This window comes from Pistacia vera, unplaced genomic scaffold (assembly GCF_008641045.1).
Source record: "Pistacia vera cultivar Batoury unplaced genomic scaffold, PisVer_v2 Contig849, whole genome shotgun sequence".
Lineage (NCBI taxonomy): Eukaryota > Viridiplantae > Streptophyta > Magnoliopsida > Sapindales > Anacardiaceae > Pistacia > Pistacia vera.
The window spans coordinates 531992-557557 of record NW_022196722.1 but is presented as its reverse complement, the minus strand read 5'-3'; the positions used below and the strand labels follow the sequence as shown (position 1 = coordinate 557557).

The window sequence follows — 25566 nt, the reverse complement described above, 5'->3', positions numbered from 1 at the left end:
GATATCTGCGGTGGGATATGTTTAAGTGTTAACACAATGCACTATCACACATAATGAAAAAGTACACAACATCCATGGTCTATACAATGCAGATACTACACCATGGTGTTTCATAGTAAAAAATACGCCATACCCATGCAACTAACAGACTTCTACTGAGGCAACACATTCATATAAATAAACACTTCAGTGCACAAAAAAGTTAAATGCTATCATAAATATATTACTAATCATCAAATACTAGACGATACACATTACTTGTGAGCTGCTTCATCACAAACTCCTGCCTAAAATGAAGCGGTAACGCTACAAATAACTCAATTTTGTGAGGTTCCTTGCATATCACCTCTCCTGCTTCTAGCAACTCATCAACTGTGAACCCATCCAACTCAGCTATTGCATTGAACAACGAATTCCTCTTGTCCTTCTCTTAAGACTCTCTTTTGAAAAACGATGCAATGTCTTTAATTTCTTTGCGGTTTCTTCAAATGCTTTGCTAAACTTACCCATCTGATCCATGAAATCAAAAAAACCTTCATCCCTAAACTTCCTCTTGCCGCTACTGATAGCCTTCTTACTAGGGCCACCTGTGGCTGTCTGACATGTAGAACTAGCAATCTCTTCCTTCACCGGAATAGTGTTTTGGCCCTCCACCTCAAGATCGACATCGACGTCCATATCTATCTCATTAATCGCCTCCTGCTCTATCTCAAAAGCCTCCATCGCATCAGCAGGGGTCTCTGCAGCCCCTCCGGTTGCTCGATCTTCACCAAACATTGTGACTAACGAGTCATAGTGGGGGAATGGTTTGTGTCACAGGCCTTTCGTGGTAGAATGACTCTACCAAAAAAATAAAAATAAATAAAAAGATAGAGAAATGAAAGTTTTTAAAAAATTAAACATGTAAACAATTTCACCAATAAAAGCACTTACTTTAACCCATTCATCGAATACATCTTTGGCTGCGGTAATGCACTTCTCTACATCATTCCATCCGAATCCACTGCCATTTTCTATCATCTCATTGATCACATGGTACTGGCGCTTCAGTAACTTATACCTCGAATCAATGTGAGGAATTTCCTTAAGGCCATGTTAAGGAAGCCTCTCCTGCAGCATTTTTTCTAGGGACAGAAACCCAACTTTAAATGTGCCATTATCTGCACCTCACTGATTGCTTTGCTTTAGTATTACAAGATAGTCAACTAGATGAACATCTTCATCCTCCGTCAACTGTCTTTTGGTCGCAGCATTGTTAGATTTACCCTTTCCTTTTCTGTTGATGTTTGGTACGTCCAAATTCAAACTCTTTTTGCCACTTTTGTTTTTTGGATCTGAGTTGTCCATTCTATAAAGAAACTTTAGCAGCACATTAGACAAAAACACAACAAAGTAGCCCCAAATTTTAAATGATTTATACTACAAGAAACGGAACAAAATAACAGAGAAATTGTAAAAGTTGTTGCACAGACAAAATACATGCACGCCACAAAATGAAAGATAATAACTAAACAACTCCAATTTAACATATAACAAAGCATCAACAACTAAAACATAACAGAAGAGAAAAATCAGGTGCTACAAGTGTTTACAGTACAGTCACAATAGAAACAAAGTAAACTGATCAAATTGTTTGCAATAGAAGACATCAACACGGACATACACATTCAATAGAAACCCTAATAACCTGACACTACATATTTCGTGAAGACATCCAAGTTTTGAATATTTCTTGAGCTAAATTATCTCTCCACGCAGTCCACGTGACACTCGTATCCACATGCCTTATAACTTCACCACTGTCCTCCTTGTCGTCCTCGACACTGCACACTTTCCCAACCCCACTCTTGATTGGGTCCGTTGGCAATTCATTTCTAATGAAGTTATATAAAAGGCAGCATGCTGAAATAATGCGACATTGGGTTCTCACCAGGTAGAAGGATGTTTCTCGCAAAATACCCCATCTTTTCTTTAGTATACCGAAACACCTCTTAATTAAATTTCTTGCTTGAGAGTGTTTCATGTTGAAATATTCTTGCGGTGTCGCTAGTTGACGGCCTTGCCTCCACTCATTCAAATGATATCGTTGCCCTCTATATGGTGTCAAGAACCCTTCCCCATTGGTGTATCCAACATCACATAAGTAATAAAACTCTACCATGAAGTTAAACATGTTAGAATAAAAAAAACCATCGACTATATTACTGTATATAGCTGTAGAAAATAGAAATTGATCAAAGATTTACCTTGGGGGACCTTTAACCCATGTCTCCTATTGATGGCATCCCTCAGCACCCTACCATCTGCAGCTGAACCTTCCCACCCTGGGAGGACATAAATAAATTGCATGTCTGGTGTGCAGACACCAAGCACATTTGTTGCAATTTCATTCTTTCGGGTGCGGTACCTGGGTTTTTCAACTGAGTCCACGTGAACCCGTATATATGTTCCTAAAGCACCCAAACAATTCTAACAAGACAACAAAAACAGGGAAACATTAAATTAATTTTTGGATAATGTCATAAGCAAACAAATATGAAAATGATAAACCGAATGGGTATAATGTGTACCTTGAGCCATTTCAATCTGTCATCAGTTGAATTCTCCAAGATAGGATCTATTTTTTTCAGCAGAATTCTATGCAGTCTCAACATAGTTTGCAACACTCTATGAAAATTTCGTGAAACTGTCTCACCAGATCTTTTTGTTTGTCTTTTAAGAACTCTATTCTTCACATGGTGTGCAATTATGTGAAGAAAACAAGCCACCATCTCTTATATAGTTGTATTTCTAGTTGATGCTAACCCGCCAATACTTTTTAGTAAATGACATAACTTGTCAAACGATTAGACATCCATTCTACAATTCTCAAGACACTGTGTATCACTATCAAAAACCATGTTCTGTAAATTAGTGATCTAACATTATGTCTATCAATTCGCTCGGCCGCATATCTTATAGGACACCTACCCATTGCCCTTAAATAACGCCTACCCTTGTAAGTTATAAAACCCCTAGTATTCCTATTCCTATGCAGCATAGCAAGCCCAACAATTAGAAGCATGGCGAACATGCTTTCCATCACGTGCAATTGCAAAAGTAAGATTGTGACCAAACGCATCTTCTGCCTTAGGGGTAAACGGGCCATGATTGTTTCACCTACTCTATGTACCAACAAGCATAATATTACTCACAAACACTTATACCATTTCACTTCACAATTTAAAGTACATCAGCACCAAAACCATTACACTAGACAGTCAAGACAAACTGTGGAATGGCAACCACCCAAACCCAAACAATAAAATGTAAAACCCAAAGGCTATGAATGCATACAGTTTAGGAAGATACAGCCAGCCATTTCAAACAGCACATCATAGAAAAAGAACATCCACACAATCACTGTATCACACATGCATACCACCTTAACAAACCCAAATTCAAACAACACAATTTGAAACAAAACAGGGAAGCATAACCCAGAATTTAAACCAACATGCTCCATTCTCTACAGTGACCATATCATATTAAAAACTAAAGACCATCAAACTATGCCCAAACATTGACACTTCAAACAAAGATAATCATACCAACAACAGTCCCCTTTTCATTCGAACACAACATCAATACAGTTCTGTGTATGAATGGACAAAAAAAATTGACCCTTTTCGTCGAAGTTGTTTAATTATTGAAAATGGCAAATTGAATCACACAAAATACAGTATTACAGAACTCACCTAACTCGATTAAAATGACGGAGATTGACAGAGACAAATTGCTGCACTTCGGGATTAGAACTGCTCGACGACGAACAAAAATCAACGCATCAGTGTACGATTTAATAAACAACAACACAAATGTTCGGTGAAAGGAACCAACCTGGTGTGCTTCGTGTCGATTGGAGAAGAAAGAGAACCCTAATAGCACCGCTGGTTTTCGTTGTGGAGGAAAAGAAAAAACGATGGTGGATTAGGGTTTAATTGAACATATAATATGTATTTGTAGTTTTTTCAAATATCAGGGGCTTTTTTGTCTCTATAAATTGAATATGGGGGGCAGAAAAGTCATCCTAACTCAATTTGGGAAACTTGTAATTTAAAAGATATATAAGGGCAAATGTGTTCGGAATGATAAAATATTAAGGGCAAAATAGGGTAAAAATTATGATTACCCCGGTAATCTAACATTAACACCCTTGGGAGGGTAATCTGATTACCCCTAATATTACCAATAGTAAACACTATTTGCAATAAAATGTTACTGTAATATTATATTATTTGACAACCAAACGAGGAAATCTTGAAAATTAAACAAAGATTACGGCTTCATTTGGCTCACATTTGGGAATACTATTATTAGTATTCCCAATAAGTTAAACAGTAAAATTGCAAAAACTCACAATATTATTCAATATTATTCAACTTTTTTTAAATCCCCTAAATTTGTTAATTTAATTAAATACTCCTAAATATTTTTTTAAAAATTGCAAAAAAAACCCCAGTAACCCATATTTACCAGATTCCAGCCACCACCACCGGAAAATGGCCGGAATCTGGTATAATGGCGCACTACCGGCTGAATCTGGCTGGTAGTGTGCCGATCTAGCCTTTTCCGGCTAGATCCACAATGGATCTGGTCGAAAAAGGCCAGATCTAAGGCCAAAGATCTGGCCATTGACGGCCAGATCTTTGGCCGTAACCAGTCGTCAACGACGGTCAACAGATGGCCGTCGTTGACCATCAACGATGGCCGTATCTTTGGTCGTCGTTGACGAGCAAATACGGCCAGATCTGGCCGTCAATGGCTAGATCTAGCCTTTGCCGGCCAGATCCAACGTGGATCTGGCTAGAAAAGGCCATATCAGCGCACGACTGGCAAGATCCAGCTGGTCATGCACTGATACGACGACTCCGACCACCCTCCGGTAGTAGTGGCCGACTGTCCATATTTAATGGGTAGGTTGTGGGTGTTTTTGTTAACTTGTAATGTTTTATTATAGGGGTGTTTAGTAAAAAAACAAACAGAGGGGATAATTTTATTAATTTCCAAATCCTACATCGTAATACCCGCCCAATTCAACTTTTTTTAATTTTTTTCAAAAAACTTTTCTAGAAAGTGTAAAAAAGTGAACCAAATGGAGCCTACAAGATTAATCCTATTTCACCCCGAACCAAACACACCCTATTTACATTAAAAGATTACCAGAATATTTGATTATCTAAAAACCAAACACGATAATATCCCTTTTTGAGATAGATAATCGGCATCATCTTCTATTACCCCTAACCAAACGGCCATTAAGGGTATTTACTAAGAGGAGTACAAAAAGATATTTTAAACAATAAATTGGGTGGGGATATTCATATTATACATTACCTAGGTGCTAATATGAATTCCTTTGTTCTATTTTCGTTCAATGATTTTTATCGTTGAGGCTCAGGCCTTGTTGAATGAGCTTATTCCCTCGGCTTTACAATTTCTAAGTTCACTGAAACTCAATCCAAAAACCAATTACAATATGAGAAGGGGTCAATTTAGTCTTGCCAATTTATTTTGACAGAGAAATGTCCTATTTGAGAAAGAAAAACCCTTAGATAGACTCTCTAGATGGAACCACTAATGAGAATATATGAGTAACCAAGCATAATGAAGAATAACTTCCAAATCCATCTCCCTAAAATTAGAGTTGAAGCCAAAAGCTAAGAGAATATCCCTTAACTAAACCCCAATCCAAAGTATAAATATCTTTTTGATACACCCAATTTGAAGCAAACATTTCCGCCTCTACTTTTTTATTTCAATAAGATATTTAGACGAATACACTTGCAAACTTGGTAAACACACACACACACACACACACACACACACACACACACACACACACATATATAGTTTTACATAAAGAAAACTCTTTCAACATGTACATGAATCTAACCAAACACACTTTATTAATGTAAACTTTATATCTTTTATTGAACTTATAAAATATGTATTTTTATATTAAGTAATTCTCTAATTAAGATATCATCACCATTAGAGTGTTACTTGTAAAAATATCATTTCAATCAAATAAATAAGTTTAACTGTAATTAAGTATAGTCTTGACAAAATTAATGTTAGTCGTTCTAACTAGGAAAACTTTTTTTTTTAACACTATTAAGATAAAAGTCAACCTTATCTATTATCCACTACATTGAATATTACTAGTTTTGGAGAGATATTTAGTAAAAAAGATATATAAGATTTAAAATGCAGATCAAGGTCTTAAAAAAATTGTTAATTACTAATAAATTTAACCAAAAAAATCCTTTTAAATTAATAACTAAGAGAAATAATATTTCAGGTAAGTTTCTAAAAAGAATGTGTCCAAACTAATAAAACTTGGCCACAAAAGGATAGAAGAAAAATCATAAATCTGAAACCTTTCTAGCGAAAAATATATATAAAAGAAAGTCTAGAAGAGGGTAAAATAGTAAAAAGGGAGAGAAAGAATCAGATGCCGAAGCCACCACCATCTCTTTCCCTTTAAATTCAATATATATATATAATACCCTAATATCTCTTTCATTTTCCACAATAAAACTAATTACGACCAACTCAAACTTACACAAAACCAAAACCCAATCGCTCTTTCTTTCTTCAGATAAATATGGCCGACCAGCTCACCGATGATCAGATCTCCGAATTCAAGGAAGCGTTTAGCCTCTTCGACAAGGATGGCGATGGTCTCTTCTCTCTTCTCTCAGATCTCTAATTCTTTTTTTCATTTTTATTATTTCTTGGATCTAGGGTTCTTGTTTTAGATCTGATCTGTTTTTTATCTTTGTTTGATTAGATCTTATTTGTTTTCTGATTGAAATTCTGTGACCTACGCCATCTGGGAGATGATATTTATTTTATACAATTCTTGCATTGTTCTTATTTGTAGAAATTTTTTATTTGTTCAATTGCCTGTTTGAATGCGAGATTCGTTTTGAGAATACTTCTGATGCTTGTGGGAATTGATCTCGTTTTCAAATTTTGAACGGTGTATTGTGTGTTCCTTGTTGAGAAATATGCTTCCGAGCTTAGAGTGTCTGCATTTTTTTTTTTATGTTTGGTTTGGCATTGCAATAATTGTGGCAAATGGTTATTTACATTCAAGTTAGTTTCTATGTTGGCTTTGAACGTTCTTTTGGGTTTTGTCTTTGGGAATAATTACTTTTCAAATCATTTTTAAGCTTTTGGAATTTTGTATTATTTTTTTTGTCTTGCAAGTAGTCATGCTGTGTTCTGAATGTTGTTGGCCATTGGTCTTTTGATGTTGATGTTGCTGCCCTTTGTCTGGTATTTGTCATTTTTCTTTTGGTGATTTTGTTGTCTGGTATAAATGTGAATTTTAATTAATTTTGTAGCCTTCTTTAGTATTAAGAAACGTAGAAATCAAGTTTATGAAGGCGAGGAGAAGAACAACAAAAATAATAATTATAATTAGCCAGCAGATATGTCCCTCATGGGTCTTTTACATTTTGTTTTTTGGTTGATACTTGTCAACTTTTATGTTTAAATATGTTGTATCGGATATTTGATCGTAGTTATTTTTTTTAATATTTTGTACAGGTTGTATCACTACCAAGGAACTTGGAACTGTGATGAGATCTCTTGGACAGAATCCAACTGAAGCAGAACTCCAGGACATGATTAATGAAGTTGATGCTGATGGAAACGGGACAATTGATTTCCCGGAGTTCCTGAACTTGATGGCCCGCAAGATGAAGGACACAGATTCTGAGGAAGAGCTGAAGGAGGCTTTCCGGGTGTTCGACAAGGATCAGAATGGATTCATTTCTGCTGCTGAGCTCCGCCATGTGATGACAAATCTTGGTGAGAAGCTGACTGATGAGGAAGTTGACGAGATGATTCGTGAGGCTGATGTGGATGGTGATGGTCAGATCAACTATGAGGAGTTTGTCAAAGTCATGATGGCCAAGTGAGGATCTCTCAACCATAACTAAATCTCAAAACGACTAAAATAACAAAAAAGGGAACAGAGCACATAAGTTGATGAGATTTCTATTCCCAGTAGGACATCTTCATTTGGTGTTATTAGCTTTGGTTGGGTGGTTGCTTGTTTTCATGTCTGCATTGATTTGTGGTACTCTTCTTTAGTATTCAGCTTGTTTTCTCTATTTCTTGTCTAGTAGTTTGGCTTGTTAGTGTCTATCTTCTACGTTGGCTGTTTTATTAATAATTTTTTTCTGTTTAATTGAATTTTTTTTTGGGGCATTATGAGGTTTGAACAATTGGGAGAATTCATTATTTTGATTATGGTTGACTAATTTTGTTGATATTTTAGTCCTGTATGTATGAATGCATTGTTGTTGAATTGGATGCTGTGCGTGGTCAAATCATACATATAGTTTGACAAAGTTATTTGAGTTGAAAAAATCACAGCGTTAGTTCAGTTGGATTTTATATGGAGCTTGGCATGTTCTCCTTCCCTGTTTCCTTAGGGAGCATGATCCAACAGTGTAGCATTAGCAGTAAATGATATGGTTGCGGTGGGATATTTTGATTTGTGCGTTCTGAAGCAATAATTTTGATTGGGAAATAAAAAAGAAATGTTTTAAATTCAAAGTCTCCTAAAATCTCTACTTTTTCTTTGACTGTGAACACTGTATATGGTTAAAAATTATTACTTGTTTTTATTTTATTACTGTCAAAGATTTTTCATTTTAATCGGGTTCTTTCTTCCTTTTTTTAAATATAAGTTTTTTTGTTTAGAAATAGTGATACTACTTTTTTCAAATGAAATCTCAAAATTTTCATCACAAATGATGTAGTCCAGTCCAACACATCATTTACACATTAAATTTATATAAATTACTTTTTTAAGGCCTCAAATGATTGGTGGAAAAGAGGAAGATTTGTTGGGTATTTTTTTTGGCTTCTAGAAACTAAGAAAGGGAGAAAAACATATAAGTGAGTTTCTAGAAGAATGATTTTAAAAAATGAAAAATATTTGTGTCTTGAAGAAAATGTATGCGTATCCAAAAGTAGCTGAGACGAGGAAATTGTTTTGGGGTTGATTTGGACCTCAAAAACAAATTTTATTCTGATTTGTTGATTTGGGCATCTGTGCATGAACCGACCTTATCCTCTGGAGTGGCATCTCCAGATCTCCTCGGTCTTTAATCAATGTCCTCGCTTTTAGAATCATATTTTCTCTTTTTCTTTTGGGGTTGGAATATTATGTTCTTCTTTTTAACCAAATCTAAATAAATAGAATTAGATGTCCCAAATTAAACCTTATCGTTTCTTTTTTACTTTATAAAATCAAACATTCTTTTCACAAATGCATCCGAAACCGCTTTTGATGTTTAAATATAATTAATTTCAAATTAAATTTTAATTTTAAAACTCAAACCAATTAAACAGTTTGAATATTTTATTATATTAAAATTACATCAATCTACAATAATTCAATAAATATCAAATAGTCAAAGCCAAGAAAGCTTTAAAATTTGTTAATTTTATTGTTAAGTATTTTAAGTTTAAATCTAATATTTGATAATGCAAGGACAATGGAATATACACATATATTTTAATTACACTAATTTCACATACAAAAGTTTTGAATAAATTAAAAGACTATATAAGATGCTTTAACAATATTAGAATTAGAAAGAGTTGATAACCACTAAATTAATAGTTGTATTAGGTAATGCAGTCAGTAATTTTAAGAATACTTTTATTATCTTATTCATTTAAAAAAATAATAATAAAAATAGTAAAGGGTGGAAGAGTTGAACTTGAACATTATATTTCAATGCTCATGCCAAAATGTACTGATTGATTGTTTGGTATGCAGAAGAAGAGAAAAGAAGAGGGAGAAAGCAGGAACCCAAATCCATGAGCATGAGCGGAAGTCTTTCAAGTCAAATGGTGAGAAGAAACGACGCCGTAGCTGTCCAATTCTCTGATAATAATGCGTACCCATTTCCAATTTTTTTTTTTTTTTTCTTAATTATGTGTAAAATAATCAACCAATGTTGCACAATGAAATAAATTCAAAGTTTTTATGAATATGCTTAGATTACATTACACAAAACAACTTTGGTCAATTAATTCCTAAAGCAACCATAATATTTAATCTCCATAAACTGTTAAAAGTAAATCCCATTTTCCTTTTCTTTACACAGACAATCATAGAAAACTCAGACTGCTAACTTCAGGGGCTTATAAAGAAATACAGTAACATATTTAGATTCAAACCTGTGGGTTACTCCAAGGGCGACCACTGACTGTGCTGCGTATGAGGTGTCCATGAACATATGGTTAAGCACTACATGTCGTGGCTTTTTTGAACAAGATGATGCCTCTTCTGACTTCTGCAAATCAAATTGTATAGGCAGCTGAAGTGGAACTGCTACAGGCTCCTTAGAAAAATCTTCCTCTGAAGGCATTGTTTGACCATAACTTGAGTCTGGAGATGGCGGACCCTCAAATGCCGTTATGCTATCAAAGATTTCTGGCACGTTGTTCTGCACAGATTGCAACATGTAATGAGGATAATAAGGCATCGACGATAATTGTCGATGATAAAAAAAAAAAAAAAAAAAAAAAAGCAAGTTTTCTAGTGTCAGTACTTCTCTTTTGTCCCCTTAAAATAGTTTTTGGTGAAAAATGAAGCAAACTTTCCTGATATGGCTGTTATACTCGGCTTAGATAAAAATAATTATACTATACGTCTAATACCCTTCTTAAGATGATTTTCATGAAGCAAAACACTAGTAAACGGGTTGTTTTAAAAAACTCCATAAAACAAAGGTCCAATTGATTAAATAATATGCCTGTTCAACTGACATTGTAAAATCTTAAAAGACATTCATTGCCAAAGAGTTCAAATGTCTACTTCAAATAGGTTCCTAGTTATTCTCATCAATATCAGATGCCTTGACAAAGTGATTAACACTAGTCATATGACTGATTAAAAAAAAAAAAAAAAAAAGGTTGAAGGAGATGGAAGGAAACCCACGGCAGCTTTCTTCAACAGTAAACCCCTTTTCTGAATCCCTTCAATGATAACTTTATTCATAAAATACTAAATCATGTGGTATCAAGCATAAATAGGCCAACCAAGTAACAGGTAACTGTAAAATCTACTAATAACCCCTCTCAATAGTATTCCTACTAACCGTAATCATTTGCAGTATAAATTTCCCATAAGAAAAGCTGAAATAATGCGTAAGCAGCTAACCTATTGATCCAAGAAGATTACTGACAGTACCAAATACGAGTTATAAGGGTCAAGCAGAAGGCACAATTAGGACATGCAGAAAACCAGAAAGAACAGGAACCCAATTATTGACAAGGACATCATTGGCCACATGTGCTTGAAGATATGTTCTCAATCAAGCAATCACAGGGAAATGGTCTAAAAACAGTATGGGGGAAAAAAGAAAAAAAGGGCAACTGTTAACCTTTCAAGCTAACTCATAGCCATTTAATTAAAGGGTCTATTTCATTCAATGTAAAATTGGAAAATTAAGATAATTTCAGAGTAAACTACTATATTCTTTGTGTTAGGTCTCAAATGGTAATCGAGTGTTACTCATTTCGCATTAGAAGGGGGTTTGGGGTGAAAAATGACTTGTGCCTTAGTGGCATCTGTCATTTCCAACCAATGGTAGATTTAGAGATCCACCATTTGGCATTCTATACTATGATACTGAGACACACACACACACACACACACATTATGGTAATATCAATGGAATTCTTGAATAACATTTTAAACAACGATAAATATTAGCATCACCGTAATACAATATATATTTTTTCATCTTCCTTTTAAATTTATGCAGAATTTCATCTCACAAATTTTTGTGTAGTATCAGCTACATTTGGACTAAGAAGTTCAATACATATCTGATAGGAACCCACTCCAATAACTCAACAATTTTGGGCTAGGCCATGAGTCTTTCATGGGCTTGGGTAGAACTCTCCTTAGAAAACCGGCTTGCTAAGGAAGGGTGCCCAAGCATTTATAACCCACATGCCCACCATTTTCCCTTTCAATGTGGGATCCTAACATTCCACCACGCTTCCGCAACCGACGTCCACGTCTGCCTCTTTACCCCTTGGGTGACTACGCGGATCCCCTTTCCCTCAGGCCTCCATGCCCTTTCTTGGGGTAGCAGCCGGGGCCCAAGGTCAGCCTGCCACGCGTGCGCTGCCACATAGGCGCATGATCATGCTCTGATACCAATTGATGGGAACCCACTCCAATAACTCAACAATTTGGGCTGGGCCATAGGTCTTTCATGGGCTTGGGTAGAACTCTCCTTGGAAAACCGGCTTGCCAAGGGAAGGTGCCCAAACCTTTATAACCCACATGCCCACCCTTTTCCCTTTCACGTCGGCCTCTTTGCCCCTTGGGTGACTATGCGGATCCCCTTTCCCTCGGGCCTCCATGCCCTTTCTCGGGATAGCAGCCCGGACCCAAGGTCAGCCTGCCACGCATGCGCTACCACATAGGCGCAGGATCATGCTCTGACACCAATTGATGGGAACCCACTCCAATAACTCAACAATTTGGGCTGGGCCATGGGTCTTTCATGGGCTTGCATAGAACTCTCCTTGGAAAACCGGCTTGCCAAGGGAGAGTGCCCAAACCTTTATAACCCACATGTCCACCCTTTTCCCTTTCAATGTGGGATCCTAACATTCCACCACGCTTCTGCAACCGACGTCCACGTCGGCCTCTTTACCCATTGGGTGACTACACGGATCCCCTTTCCCTCGGGCCTCCATGCCCTTTCTCCGGGTAGCAGCCCGGGCCCAAGGTCAGCCTGCCACGAGTCAGCCTGCCACGCGTGCGCTGCCACATAGGCGCAGGATCATGCTCTGATACTAATTGATGGGAACCCACTCCAATAACTCAACAATTTGAGCTGGGCCATGGGTCTTTCATGGGCTTGGGTAGAACTCTCCTTGGAAAACCGGCTTGCCCAGGGAGGATGCCCAAACCTTTATAACCCACATGCCCACCCTTTTCCCTTTCAATGTGGGATCCTAACATTCCACCACGCTTTTGCAACCAACGTCCACGTCGGCCTCTTTACCCCCGTCAAATTGTTGAGTTATTGAAGTGGGTTCCTATCAATTGGTATCCGAGCATGATCCTGCGCCTATGTGGCAGCGGACCCGTGGCAGGCTAACCTTCGGCCTGGGCTGCTACCCCAAGAAAGGGCATGGAGGCCTGAGGGAAAGGGGATCCACGTAGTCATCCAAGGGGTAAAGAGGCCGACGTGGACATTGGTCGCAGAAGCGTGGTGGAATGTTAGGATCCCACATTGAAAGGGAAAAGGGTGGGCATGTGGGTTATAAAGGTTTGGGCACCCTCCCTTGGCAAGCCGGTTTTCCAAGGAGAGTTCTACCCAAGCCCATGAAAGACCCATGGCCCAGCCCAAATTGTTGAGTTATTGGAGTGGGTTCCCATCAATATCTAATATTTCACATAAATTATACTATGCAGATTATTTCTCTGATTTTTATTTGCTGAATCAAATCCATTAGCCACATTTTCATAATTGCAATTATTTTTTTTTAAGCTTTCCTAATATATATTTTTTCTTCAACAGAACTTTTAACCAGATAGTTCAACAAAACACTCCATAATAAAATTAAACATACATTTAAGTACAGGTTATTTTCACACGTGAATTATGTGAAGAGATGATGCTGGTCTTGAAGTTATTACAAAATCATATTGTGTGTGTTTTTATTGGGCATTGAAATTCTCCAATGCTAATTGACATAAATCACTGATTTACTGCAAATATTTTGCACTGACAGACAAGCTTACATGTAACTTTCAATTTAGGGACAACATTCAACTCTTCACCCAGGACACTATTTTCACTTATGCTCTCTGTATCTGCATTATATATGCAGTTGTATGCTGTCTAGGGAGTATATGCTATAAAATTATACGCCATGTCGGCATTTACACACCACACAAACAGTGCTCCATTCTCTCTCTGATTTTGTATTTGCAAACATAGAACAACTACCCATCACAAGACTCTCTCTACATGTGTGTATTGATGTCAAATTGTGTACACTAGAAGCCATCTATAGCACACATACATGTATGAATATTGACAGGAGAGAATGCACCAACACAGAATAATACAGATGATCTAGATGCAACCTGATTGGCATGAAAGATACTTACATGAACATCAAGAACTTACAAACACCAGCTTCATTAGCTTCAATCGCAGATCTGGAATATCTCCCCTCACCATCCACAATGAACTTGTAATGGTATATGCCAGAGGGAGGACTAAAACTGAGTGTCCTAACCAATCTCTGCAGTATCTTCCTGCAATCACAGTTATAGACTATATTATTGTTCATCTGCACCCAGGCTTTTCTAGCACACAAGATTAGTATTCAATAGTTTCTCAGTGAAAATATTATCTAAGCTTTCTGTTTAAAAACAAAACATACTTGAAATGAAGACTTTTTTAAGTTTACATCCCACAGAAGAATAAGACTGGCTTACCTCGATGTCCACCTGTCCCAAGATCCTTCGACAGCCACTTCATTACCACCATAAATCCATGCTACTAGTGGGGATTCCTTGCTCTGGAGGACTACCAATGCATGAGGTTCAGTTTGCCACATTTGATTGGAAAAGGGAAGGCTGTCAACCCTATGCAAGGGAGATATGGGAACCTGCAATGAATGAAGCACACCGCATATCAGCAGAATACCATAAACCCAGCATTCAACACTCGTAGTTTCAAAGCAAAGGCAGCATAGTAAATTTCAGCTTCATTATCTCCCCATCATCTAGAATCAAGACAATAACTCTTCAAATTTCATCTTCGTACTTCTTAAGATTTCAACCTAAGATTTTGGCTAACCCTGTGCTGTTCTTTAAACAAGAGCTAAGCAGGGCTTTCATAAAAGAATTGAAAACTGTAAGGCAGTCAAGTGCAGCTAAGCACCCATCCATGTGAGCAACTTAAATTGAAAACTACCTATAACACTAAACTGAAAACTGTTGGTGCAGTTCCGGTCTTACAACAGCTCGTGTTAATATTGCCACAAGAAAACCAACTAAATAAGTAAGATTAATCTGTTAGCACTTCATCATATCAACTGCTAAACATAAAAATGGTAAAACTGTTTGCAACATAGGCAAGTATGTAGAGCACAAACAAGAACTTCTCACACTCTACACCTTTCAATAATATTATCAAATAAAACAGTTAACATTCTAATTTACAAAATCTTGCTTTGCATCACTTAAACATCTTCATTGCACCATAGATCCCATTTGTTATACACCCATTTTCCTGAAGCTTCACAAAATTCAACATTTTCAGCAATTAACACATTCCTTAAACACACAAACAACATTTGGTACCAAAACTTGTAAATAATAAGATCCCAAATTGTCTAATTGGTCTTAACAAAACACAAATTATAACAAACCCACAAACCAAAGTTAGTATAACAATATACAGCTTGAGTTGAGCATAACCCAATTTGGAAGCCATCTAAAAACCTAATTTGAAATCATTAGATTAAAAAAATAATTTTAAAGCAAAGGGAGTGGAATTGCCCTGAGGAGTGAACAGAAAGGAGATGGAGAAGGTTGTCAGGAGGAGCAAGAAGGACACCCATTCACCGTTGGATCTTGGACTGTTGGATCAATTGCATTAACTCTTCTTCTCTGATTCTCTTCCACTTGCATTTCCCATCTGTTTTCTTCTTTCTTTTTGGATTTAAGGTGATTAACTTAACTTACGTAAGAAAGAAAGGGAAGGAAAGAAAGAAAAATGGACCCCCCGATTATCCAAAAAAAAAAATTGTTTTTGTTTTAATGGATAAATATTGAAGTGGGATCAATCTCATTCTGCTATCTTAAGCTTGCACACTTCTAACCAAAACGAATAAGAAAATGTGGTCCCAACTGCACGCTTTTTTTTTTTTTTAGTTTTTCAGTTCGTATGATGATGAGATGACGAGTATACGACGTGGAGGTGTGCTGGAAGAGGTCACACGTGGCAAATGTTAATCATGTTTATCTGTGTCAAGCTCACGTGACATATTTACTATAGGAATTTTCTCTGGATAAGATACTTGACCTTCGGATACAGAGAAAAATATCAATTTGGTTCCTAAGGTTTGGACCTGAAACACTCAAGTTTTGTAGAATTATGTAATAACATTATGATCCCTTTAAGTTGATAAAACTTGCTTTTATTAAAAAGTATAAGGATACTTTTGTCCTACTAACAGGGGTTATTATTCTCTACCTATAAGAGATTGTTATATATAAGCGGACTTATAATTTATGAAAACTATCAAATAACTTTCTATAGTTATGACTCCGTAAGATTGGGTTAACTCAATCAAGGGTAACTATCTATGACGATGACCTTCTAAGGGGGTGTTAGGCTAGGGGTTATCCCTACTATTGAGGTAATTGTAGACGTCAAAATCTACGGTTGTTGAAGTAGGGTCTAATCTCATGAGATTGAGGTCATTGGTGATCTACTGCACCTACACACACACACACACACACACAAAGGAACCAACATGAAGCGAATGGAAAACATCGGGGTGGTGTTTGCTGTAGACACTCAACACTCAAGTCAGCAAGGATAATGAAGGCTTTTTAGTGGGGGTTAAGGGAAAGAAAGGGTTACCAGTAGTTTAGTAGGGAAGTAAAACCACAGAGACGAAGTATAGCTCTCAAGAATGAGAACTATGGGGTTAGAAGGTGTAATGTTAAATGCCTAAACAGTGGGATGACCCCTTATCTATATAGTAGTTATGGGATGTTCGTATCCTAATAGGATTCAGAATCCACATAGGATTCAGAATCCACATAGGAGGAGATCTAGTGAATAAGGAAAACCCTGATTCGCTTGCCTCATTAACAACGAGAGTCCTAATTCATCCAAGATACAAAATCTTCGATGGATCAAGATATAACCAAATAAGAAGAATCATACTTACCTTGTTTCAGAGGCCTGGCCTTTAGTGGCCTGTTGACGAAGTCCATTCTGGAAGGATGTTGGATTTGGGCCCAAGTCACAGAATTCGGTGTTGGCCCAACCAGAGTTGGATCGTGTCCTTGGGCCTTGGTGAAAGAAGATGCAAGCTTGGGCCTGATAGGGGCCTCGGTGATTTTTTACCCCCACAATTAGCCCCCCACTCTCTAAGCTAAAAAGTATTTAGCTTGGAGAGTAGTTGGTCCATTAGGAGATTAATCATGCTCATAGGCGGTCTGCCTAGGCGACTAAGTGCTTTCTTGACTGGGTGAATTTGTTACATCTAGGCGTGATGTGAAATGCTTCCACAGGTTGTACTATCACACTCTTGTGCAGTTGACTCCATCCTGTCGATTAAGTGGAGTGTTAGGACTTGAGGTGCAAATCTTGGGGCTATGTCCACTTGACTCGATGAGTTGAGTGATTGGATGCCAGGTGTGGTCATTGTTGGTACTCGGTCGTCCATTACGACTTAGTTTTGGTATAATCGATCGTGGAATACTTGCCTTTCATGCTGAGACTGGGTCGGCTCGTCTGGTCGAGCAGAGTCATTTAGGTGACTTGGTGACGCTTTGGCAACGGGCCACGTGTAATTAGGGTTTAGAGTAAGTTGAGAGGAAAATGGAGGATCACAAATCCCGCGTTGAGCCTATCGTACGACACGTGTATGATGGGGATTCCATCTATGCTCTGGGTGGGAATTCGAGCGGTCGCTCCCAATTGCTAGCGGCTGTGTGTCTTTTTCTGATAGGTTGTGAGAGTAGAAAAGGAAGGGGCGTCATTAAGAACTATTCATTCTTCACTTTCGCTTCTAGGAAGCAACTCATGTCCACAGAGGAAATTCTATGACTCAATACTTTTGTTCTTTTTTCTACAAGGTAAATTTCTGATTTCTTTTCAAATCTGCGTAGTTCTCGCATTTTCCTTTAGATTTCGAAAGCTCTAGGAACGATTTAGGGTAATTTTAGGGGATTTCAGTGCATTTTAGCGGCGAACAAGCTGAGGTTTCTTGGGATAAGATTTTCGGTTTGGTTTGGTAAAGTTTTTGGTTGATTCTAGTTTATGAGTAGTGTCCAATTGTTGTTTGAGTTCGACAAAGAAGGGGAAATTTTTTTTTGAGCGAGGAGTGTGTTTTTTATAGGATTTGACTAGTTCGTTGACAATTTGAGTTTTTCTATGTTTCGTGGAAGGAAGGAAAGTCGAGTTACTTAGTACTCCCATTCGACTTATCTCGACGTCTTACTTCGAGTCGAGCCGAGCCCCTACGAGTGAAACTCTTGTTCTCAATCATTCGATCGATCCTCCAAGCTGAGTGAGGTATCACAAGGATTCATCTAATGTCAAATTCGGAGTCGAGAGAGGAACATCATATGAAGATGAACTCGGGGGGCGAGTATGAGAGCGCCCCAACCATGGTAGTAATGTCGGCGGAGGGTGACGTGCCAGTTAGAGTCCCCATGGGCCTAAATGTAGCAGTCTCCCAATCGGGTGGTATTGCCAAGTCAGGTAGTGATAGCTTGGAAAGGCAAGGGACGAGTGGGGAAGAGACAAAGGATGAGTCATATAGCTTTGAAAGCGTTGCTTTGACTAATGGTGGCTCAGTAAAAGAACCTAGCCGATCATGTAGCGAGATCTTAGGCGTCGATTATCCGCCTTTGCTTAAGGAGAATGATTAATGACGGATTCGGATGCAATACTACATCCCCAGTTTAATAGAGATCCAAATCTCGAAGAGCTACGAACAGATTGACTAGGAAGCTAAGGGATAGGTGAGCGCATACGAGATATGGTTTCACGATGGATTGCACTCCCCATACCTCAGCTTGTCTGGGAAGTGTTGAACCACTTTATGATCGCACCAACACAGATCATGTCGAACTCTTGGAGGCTGTTATTGTGCTTAGAGGTTTTGTGTGTCCAGAATCGAGTCATGTTTGGTTTGCATGAATTCCTGTACTCCTACTATTTGAATGAGCACAACCGAGAGAAGGGTAGATACTCAATCACCCTTAGGCACGACCGACGCATGGTGACAAACTTGAGGTCGAGTGACAAGAACTGAAAGGAGCGGTTCTTCTTCATGAAGGATGAGGCTATATTCGGTGAAAGGGGTTGAGGGGAGATACATACACATGGAGAGCCACGGGTGAGAGAATGATTCTTGCTTATACTTGTGATTACTAAGTCTTATTCTTTCTGTCTTTTGTAGATCTAGACTTCAATCGAGTCAGACATAGTGGAGACGGTCTTGACGTGAGGACGAGACAAGTCCTCGCCATTCCAAAGGAAGAGAGAGATTGAAGGGTGATCTTGAAAGAGTCCAACCAAAGGACGAGTCATATGTGGGCCGGAGTGGAGGCTGTTCAAAGAGGTATGCCCTTCCCTTCATCGAAGCAGTTGTGGCACGTGCTATTGATTCGCTATAGCAATCATATTTTATTCGACCACTCATTTCTTCATCCACTAACACCTGAGGAGTTTGCCATTGTAAAGAGGCTAATGAGGAATCTGAAGGTGGATATCGTGGATGCGAGTGATGTGGTCGTGCAATGTAAGGCCAAGAGGAAAAGGTAGTCGGTCTTGAGTGAGGTTCAAGTTTAGCATACCGAGTCTACTCCTGTAGTTAGTCAATCGTTAATTGGAGCCGAATCATCTAAGGAAGTTCCCTTTGACTAGGATGAAAAGGTGACCATCACCCTTCCTAATACGACCTTGATTTACTCTGATGTAGCTGGGATGGGTAACTTGGCAGAATCATTCTTACTGCTGGCTGATGGGCAGTGACTCGGCAACTTTAGATACCTTCTAATTTCTATTCTTTTTTGGCTAACTTATGGAACTAACTCTCAAGATTTTTTGTAGGCTTTGAGCGGGACATTCTATTTGAAAAGGGTTGTGGTCTCTCAAGACGTGTAGATCTAGGGATTAATCAAGTCTAACACTAGTTTAAGGAACCGGGAGGCTCAAGCATTGAAGAGTGTAAAGGAGAGTCTTGCCAAACAAAAGCAAGTTGAGTCAGACTTGGCTGAATTGAAGATGGCGTTAGCTAAAGCTAAGAGGGCGCTCTTTGATGTGAAGAAAGAACTGGCCGAGAAAGAGGAAGAGTTGGTTGCACTCAAGGAGCGTTGCAAGTTCATCGCAGAAGATGCAATGATTAAGACCCACACCAAACTGATGAAATAATACAAGGCTGGGAGGACTGCACATTAGGATCTGGATGGCGACATCAAGCTATGGGAGGAAATAGAGGTTGAGGCAGCTGGTGCCGATGATCGAAAGTTGGGCGGGCTAGTCGATTCTGATCCGAAAGATCAGACAAAATTCATTGAAGATCAGGACGAGGCTTTGGTGAGTTGACCGAGTCTAAAAAGGATACAGTCGTTGCTGGTGGATCGTTGACCAACAAAAGGAAGTCGGGTTGACCAAGGATCAATCAACCTAGGAGGATTAGACGGGTCATGTGACCCTTAGTTTTTTGTGTATTTTCTAACTGTCTTAGATTTTTCAGGCGTGTGGCGCCTTGTTTACTTTTTTTCATGTAACCCTCTACCGATCAGGCTTCGAATTTTTAATAGATCAGTTTTTGTTCATCCTTTTACCGAATATTCTGGTTGCTTTACGTTGCCGCGTAGTTTGTATGTTTGGAATGTTTTTGATTTTTCAAGAATCCGAGCGCTAAGGCCGAGTGTTTGAATCCCTTAATGTTTGTGCCCAAGGATCTGGTCGGCCTGGCCGACTGTCATTGCAAGTTGATGCAATTTAGATGTTTTGGGCTTCGGTCGGCATGGTCGATTGTTCATTGGTTTACTTTTGAATAATCTTTGTCGACGCTAAGTATGCGAGGCCTGGTCGATGTGACTAGCCGTTGATGTGGTTCGCCCCTTGTTGTCGAGTCGATATATTTGGGAAATTTCGTAGATATTAAGTATCAAGGCCTTGTCGATGTGACAGACCTGCGATGTAATTCGGGCCTCGCGACCTAGTAGATGTAAATCCATTGAATTTGAAAATTTGTAGATGCTAAGTATTGAGGCCCTGTCGATGTAATTCAGGCCTCACAACTGAGTCGAAGTAAATCCATTTAATTTGAAATACTTTGTAGATGTTAAGAGTCGAGGCCTTATCAGTATGACCGATTGTCAATGTAATCTGGGCCCCGCGACTGAGTCAATGTAAATTTATTGGAGTTGAAATACTTTTGTAGATGTTGATTATCAAGGCCCTGTCCCTATCGATGTAATCTAGGCCCCGCGACTAAGTCGATGTAAATTCATTAGAGTTGAAATACTTTGTAGATGTTACGTATCATGGCCCTGTCGGTATGACTGACTGTCGATGTAATCCGAGCCCCGTGACTGAGTCGATGTAAATTCATTGGAGTTGAAAAAGTTTGTTCGCTAAATAGTACTTTTATTGATGGCCGAAAGACCGACCGACTGGAGATAAGGTGGATAGGTCCACTCACCCTTTTTAAATAAACAAAACAAAAAGGGAACATAAAAGCAGAATGCTAAAAGTAGTATTGTTTGAGATGGATGGCATTCCAGTTGTTACTGATTTCTTTACCCTTAGGAGTTTGGAACCTGTAGGCGCCCTTAACCACTGCTTTGGTTATCTTGTATGGGCCTTCCTAGTTGGGGCCGAGCTTCCCAGCATTGACTTCTTTAATGTTTTGAAAAACTTTTTGAAGCACCCAATCTCCTTCTTTGAAGATCTCACTCGGACATTTCGGTTGTAGAGCCGCGACTCTTTGTTGATAGATGGCATTTCTGATGTGAGCCTCCTCCCTCAGTTCATCAATGGTATCCAGGTTGTGACAAAGATTCTCATCGTTGGTTTGCTGATCCGTCCATTAGAGTTTGGTTGAAGGGATAGACACCTCGGCTAGGATGATTGCCTCGGAGCTGTATGCTAGTGAGAAGGGGGTCTCTTCAGTGGATGAGCCGAAAATAGTAGAATAAGACCACAGTACTCTAGGTAGTCTATCTACCTAGGCTCCCTTAGCTTTCTAGAGGCATTTTTTGAGTGTCTAAATCATTGTTTTGTTGGAAGACTCTGCTTGCGCCTTCGATTGAGGATTGCGGGGTGTTGAGAAGCTTAGCTTGATACCCCACGTATCATAGAAGTCCCCAAACCCTAAACTGATGAACTGGGACCCATTATCAGTGACCAACTCCTTTGGTATGCTAAACCTACATATCACATTCTTCCAAATGAATCCCTTCACTTCTTTGTCTCACACTCAGGCAAATGCCTTGGCTTTTATCAATTTGGTGAAGTAGTTGGTGACTGCCAACATATATACTCGTTGTCCCGGTGCGGTTGGGAGTTTATCGACTATGTCTATACCCCACTTCATAAATAGGCAGCGAGTGATGATGGCATTAAGTCTTTCAAGAGGGAGGTGTGAAACATTTGTGAACTTTTGACAATTATCACACCCTTTGATATAGGCTGCTGAATAAGCTCTCATGGTGGGCTATTAATAACCGACTATGATCACTCGGTAGGCAAGACTACGTCCCCCAACATAGTTCCCACACTTGCCTTCGTGTATCTCGACGAAGACATATTTGGCCTGTTCCGAAGTGATGCACTTGAGGTAGGGGTCGGAAAATGACTTCTTCAACAACTGACCTTCATAGATTGTGAATCTAGCAGCCTTGGCTATAATTCAGTGGGTTTCATTCTTGTCAGGGGGAAGTTTACCATTTACTAAGTACTGAATGATCGGTGTCATCCATGAGTCGACCGAGTTGATATCTAACACTTCTAATATCTCTCTAGGGGTGTGAGTGTCTTCTAGCTGGGAATCTTTGCAGTTTGTTGGCCACTGTAGAAATAGAAGTAGGATGGTTGCTGAAGATGACCCTTGAAAGTTGATCTGAGGTTGGCTAGGGCGTCTACATGGGCATTCTCGGTTCTCGATACCTGTGTGATTGTAAATTCTTCGAAAGAAGATTGGAGTTTTTTCACTATGCTAAGGTATGTGTTCATCTCTGAATCCTGGGCTTGGTATGTTCCTTAGAGCTGATTAACACTAATTAAGAGTCGAACTTGACCTCTAGTTTCTTCACTCCTATGTCTTTTGTCAAGGTAAGCCTGACTATCAGTGCCTCATGCTCAGTCTCATTGTTAGTGCACTTGAAGCCACATCTGATGGCTCTTTGGATAATGTCTCCCTCTGGTGTGATTAGCACGATGCCTAATCGTTTCTATTTGAATTACTAGATCCGTCGACTAAGAGAGTCCACTTATGGGGCTTGAAATCTGTCATGCACAACAACTGTTTTTCTACTTGGACGGATGTGTTGGGTGTGAAGTCTGCTATGAAATCAACCAATGCTTGAGACTTCACGTCTGTTTGGGGTTGGTAAGACACATCAAATTCGCTCAGCTCAACCGTCTATTGGGTGAGTCGTCCTGACAGCTTTGGTTTGTGAAGGATCTTTTTTAACGGGAAAGTGGTGGGGACGACTATAGAGTGGCATTGGAATTATGGGCGAAGCTTTCTGGTGGCATTGATAAGTGACAAGGCCAACTTCTCCAACTGGCTATACCGGGTCTCAGCATCGAGGAACGACCTACTCACATAATACACATGCAGATGCTTCCCCTTGTCCTTCTTGACTAGGACGGCTAAGACTGCCGTTTCTAAGATGGCCAAGTATGTGTAAAGTGTCTCCCCTATAAGGGGTTTGGAAAGAAGAGAAGGTGAAATTAAGTACCTTTTTAGCTATTGTAAGGCTTCTTCGTAGGCTGGAGTCTATTCAAACTCCTTTGATTTCTTGCGTGTGGCGAAGAATAGGTGGCATTTGTCGGCCGACCGAGAGATGAATCTACTTAAGGCGGCCATTTGCCCAACCAGACGGTAGACATCCTTGATGCTTGTGAGAGATGGTATGTTCAGCACAGCTCAGATTTGATCAGGGTTCGCTTCTATCCCACGTTGAGTCACCATGTAGCCTAAGAACTTCCCAGATGAGACCCCGAATGAACACTTAGCAGGGTTGAGCTTCATGTTATACTTCCTGAGTACTGAGAATGCTTAGCTCAAGTGATCTAGGTGTTGCTCGACCATCAAGGATTTGACAAGCATGTCGTCAATATACACCTCCATCGTGTCTCCTAGTTTTTCAGCGAACATCTTATTTACCAGCCACTGATAAGTCGCCCTTGTGTTTTTTAGTCTAAAAGGCATCACTTTGTAGTAGTATATGCCTCTTTTGGTAATGAAGGCTGTCTTCTCTTGGTCGTTCGAATTCATCAGGATCTGATTATTGCCCGAAAAGGCATCTATGAAGCTAAGCAGTTCGTGTCCCACCGTAGCATCCACCAGCATGTCTATATGAGGGAGTGGGAATGAATCCTTCAGGCATGCTTTATTCAAGTCAGTGAAGTCTATACAAACCCTCTATTTTCCATTCTTCTTATTGACAACCACTACATTTGCCAGCCACTCTGGATAATGCACCTCTTATACCAACCCATTGGCCAATAGTTTTTCAACCTCCTTATTGATGACTCGGTTTCACTCTGGGGCGAACTTCCTTCTCTTCTATTTTACCAGGGGATGATTGGAGTTCACCTGGAGTTGGTGGACGATTGCGTAAGGATTGATCTATGTCACATCTGCATGAGACCAGGCAAAATAGTCGTTGTTTTGTCGTAAGAATTCGATCAGTCATTCTTTAATGGCGAGACTCAGTCGGGACCTAATCTGAGTTTTTCTCTCGGGGTAGTCTAGATATATCTGTACCTCGTCCAACTCCTCTATTGATGGTTCATCAAGCTCGATTCGAGAAGTTAGACCTAATTGTATTGCTATAAAGTTTGAGACTTACCTTTGAAGGCATTCTTTTAGCACTCTCTAGAAGCCTTGGCATCGCCCCTGATTTCACTCACTCCCTATTTGGTAGGGAACCTAATTGTCTGGTGGAATATTGATGGAATTTCTCTCATGTTGTGGATCTAGGGTTGACCTATGATGACATTGTAGAGGGAGGGACAATCAAGGACCAAGAAGACTGTCTGGCGATTCACACCGCATGCATAGACTGGTAGAACAATCTCTCCAATAGTGTACTTCTACTCTAAACTAAACCCGACCAGGATGGTTGGGCGCCTGCTTATGTCAACTTTGTCTAATCCTATTGCCTTCACTGCTTCAAGAAAGAGTATGTTGGTTAAGGATCGTCCATCTACAAAAATTATCCTGACAAGGATACTGGCGATTTGCAGGCTAATCACAAGGGCATCATGATGCATAGCGATCAAGGTGATTGGGTCATCATCTTCAAACTGGATCATCTGTTTTGATGGTGTCTGGACAAGTGGATGAGTCGAACGTACTTCTTGGTGGTTGTTGGCTCGGGCGTGTCTCTTTACTGATGAATAACTAACCCACTAATTATTGAACCCTCGAATATGATGTTGCAGAAGCCCTTGGGTTTTAGATCTTTGGGAAGGGGAGATGGCTCTTTGTTGTTTCTTTGATTCATGGTTT

General features: G+C 39.2%; 2 protein-coding genes and 1 pseudogene across 2 annotated transcripts; 1 reads left to right on the top strand and 2 right to left on the bottom strand.

Moving 5' to 3' along the window:
* Positions 1-1693: 1693 nt before the first annotated feature.
* On the bottom strand, positions 1694-2580 carry LOC116118586 (protein ALP1-like). The gene is made up of 3 exons (XM_031404574.1): positions 2571-2580; positions 2247-2450; positions 1694-2154 (listed from the first exon to the last, which is right to left on the bottom strand). The coding sequence occupies exons 1-3, from the start codon at positions 2578-2580 to the stop codon at positions 1694-1696; spliced, it is 675 nt and encodes a 224-aa protein (XP_031260434.1).
* A 3978-nt stretch (positions 2581-6558) lies between these two features.
* On the top strand, positions 6559-8329 carry LOC116118557 (calmodulin-7). The gene is made up of 2 exons (XM_031404533.1): positions 6559-6725; positions 7600-8329. Exons 1-2 carry the CDS (start codon positions 6650-6652, stop codon positions 7971-7973), a joined length of 450 nt encoding a protein of 149 aa, XP_031260393.1. The 5' UTR covers positions 6559-6649; the 3' UTR covers positions 7974-8329.
* Positions 8330-10039: 1710 nt separating this feature from the next.
* Positions 10040-15010, bottom strand: LOC116118585 (annotated as a pseudogene).
* Between the last annotated feature and the right edge of the window lie 10556 nt (positions 15011-25566).

What these genes read in the sequence shown, in the direction of transcription:
- LOC116118586 (XM_031404574.1), bottom strand. An exon ending in TGGGTTAAAGGTCCCCCAAG is followed by an intron (nt 2,155 to 2,246) that starts GTAAATCTTTGA and finishes ACTTCATGGTAG; the next exon opens with AGTTTTATTACTTATGTGAT.
- LOC116118557 (XM_031404533.1), top strand. Translation starts at nt 6,650, where the DNA reads ATGGCCGACCAGCTCACCGATGATCAGATCTCCGAATTCAAGGAAGCG. An exon ending in CTTCGACAAGGATGGCGATG is followed by an intron (nt 6,726 to 7,599) that starts GTCTCTTCTCTC and finishes TATTTTGTACAG; the next exon opens with GTTGTATCACTACCAAGGAA.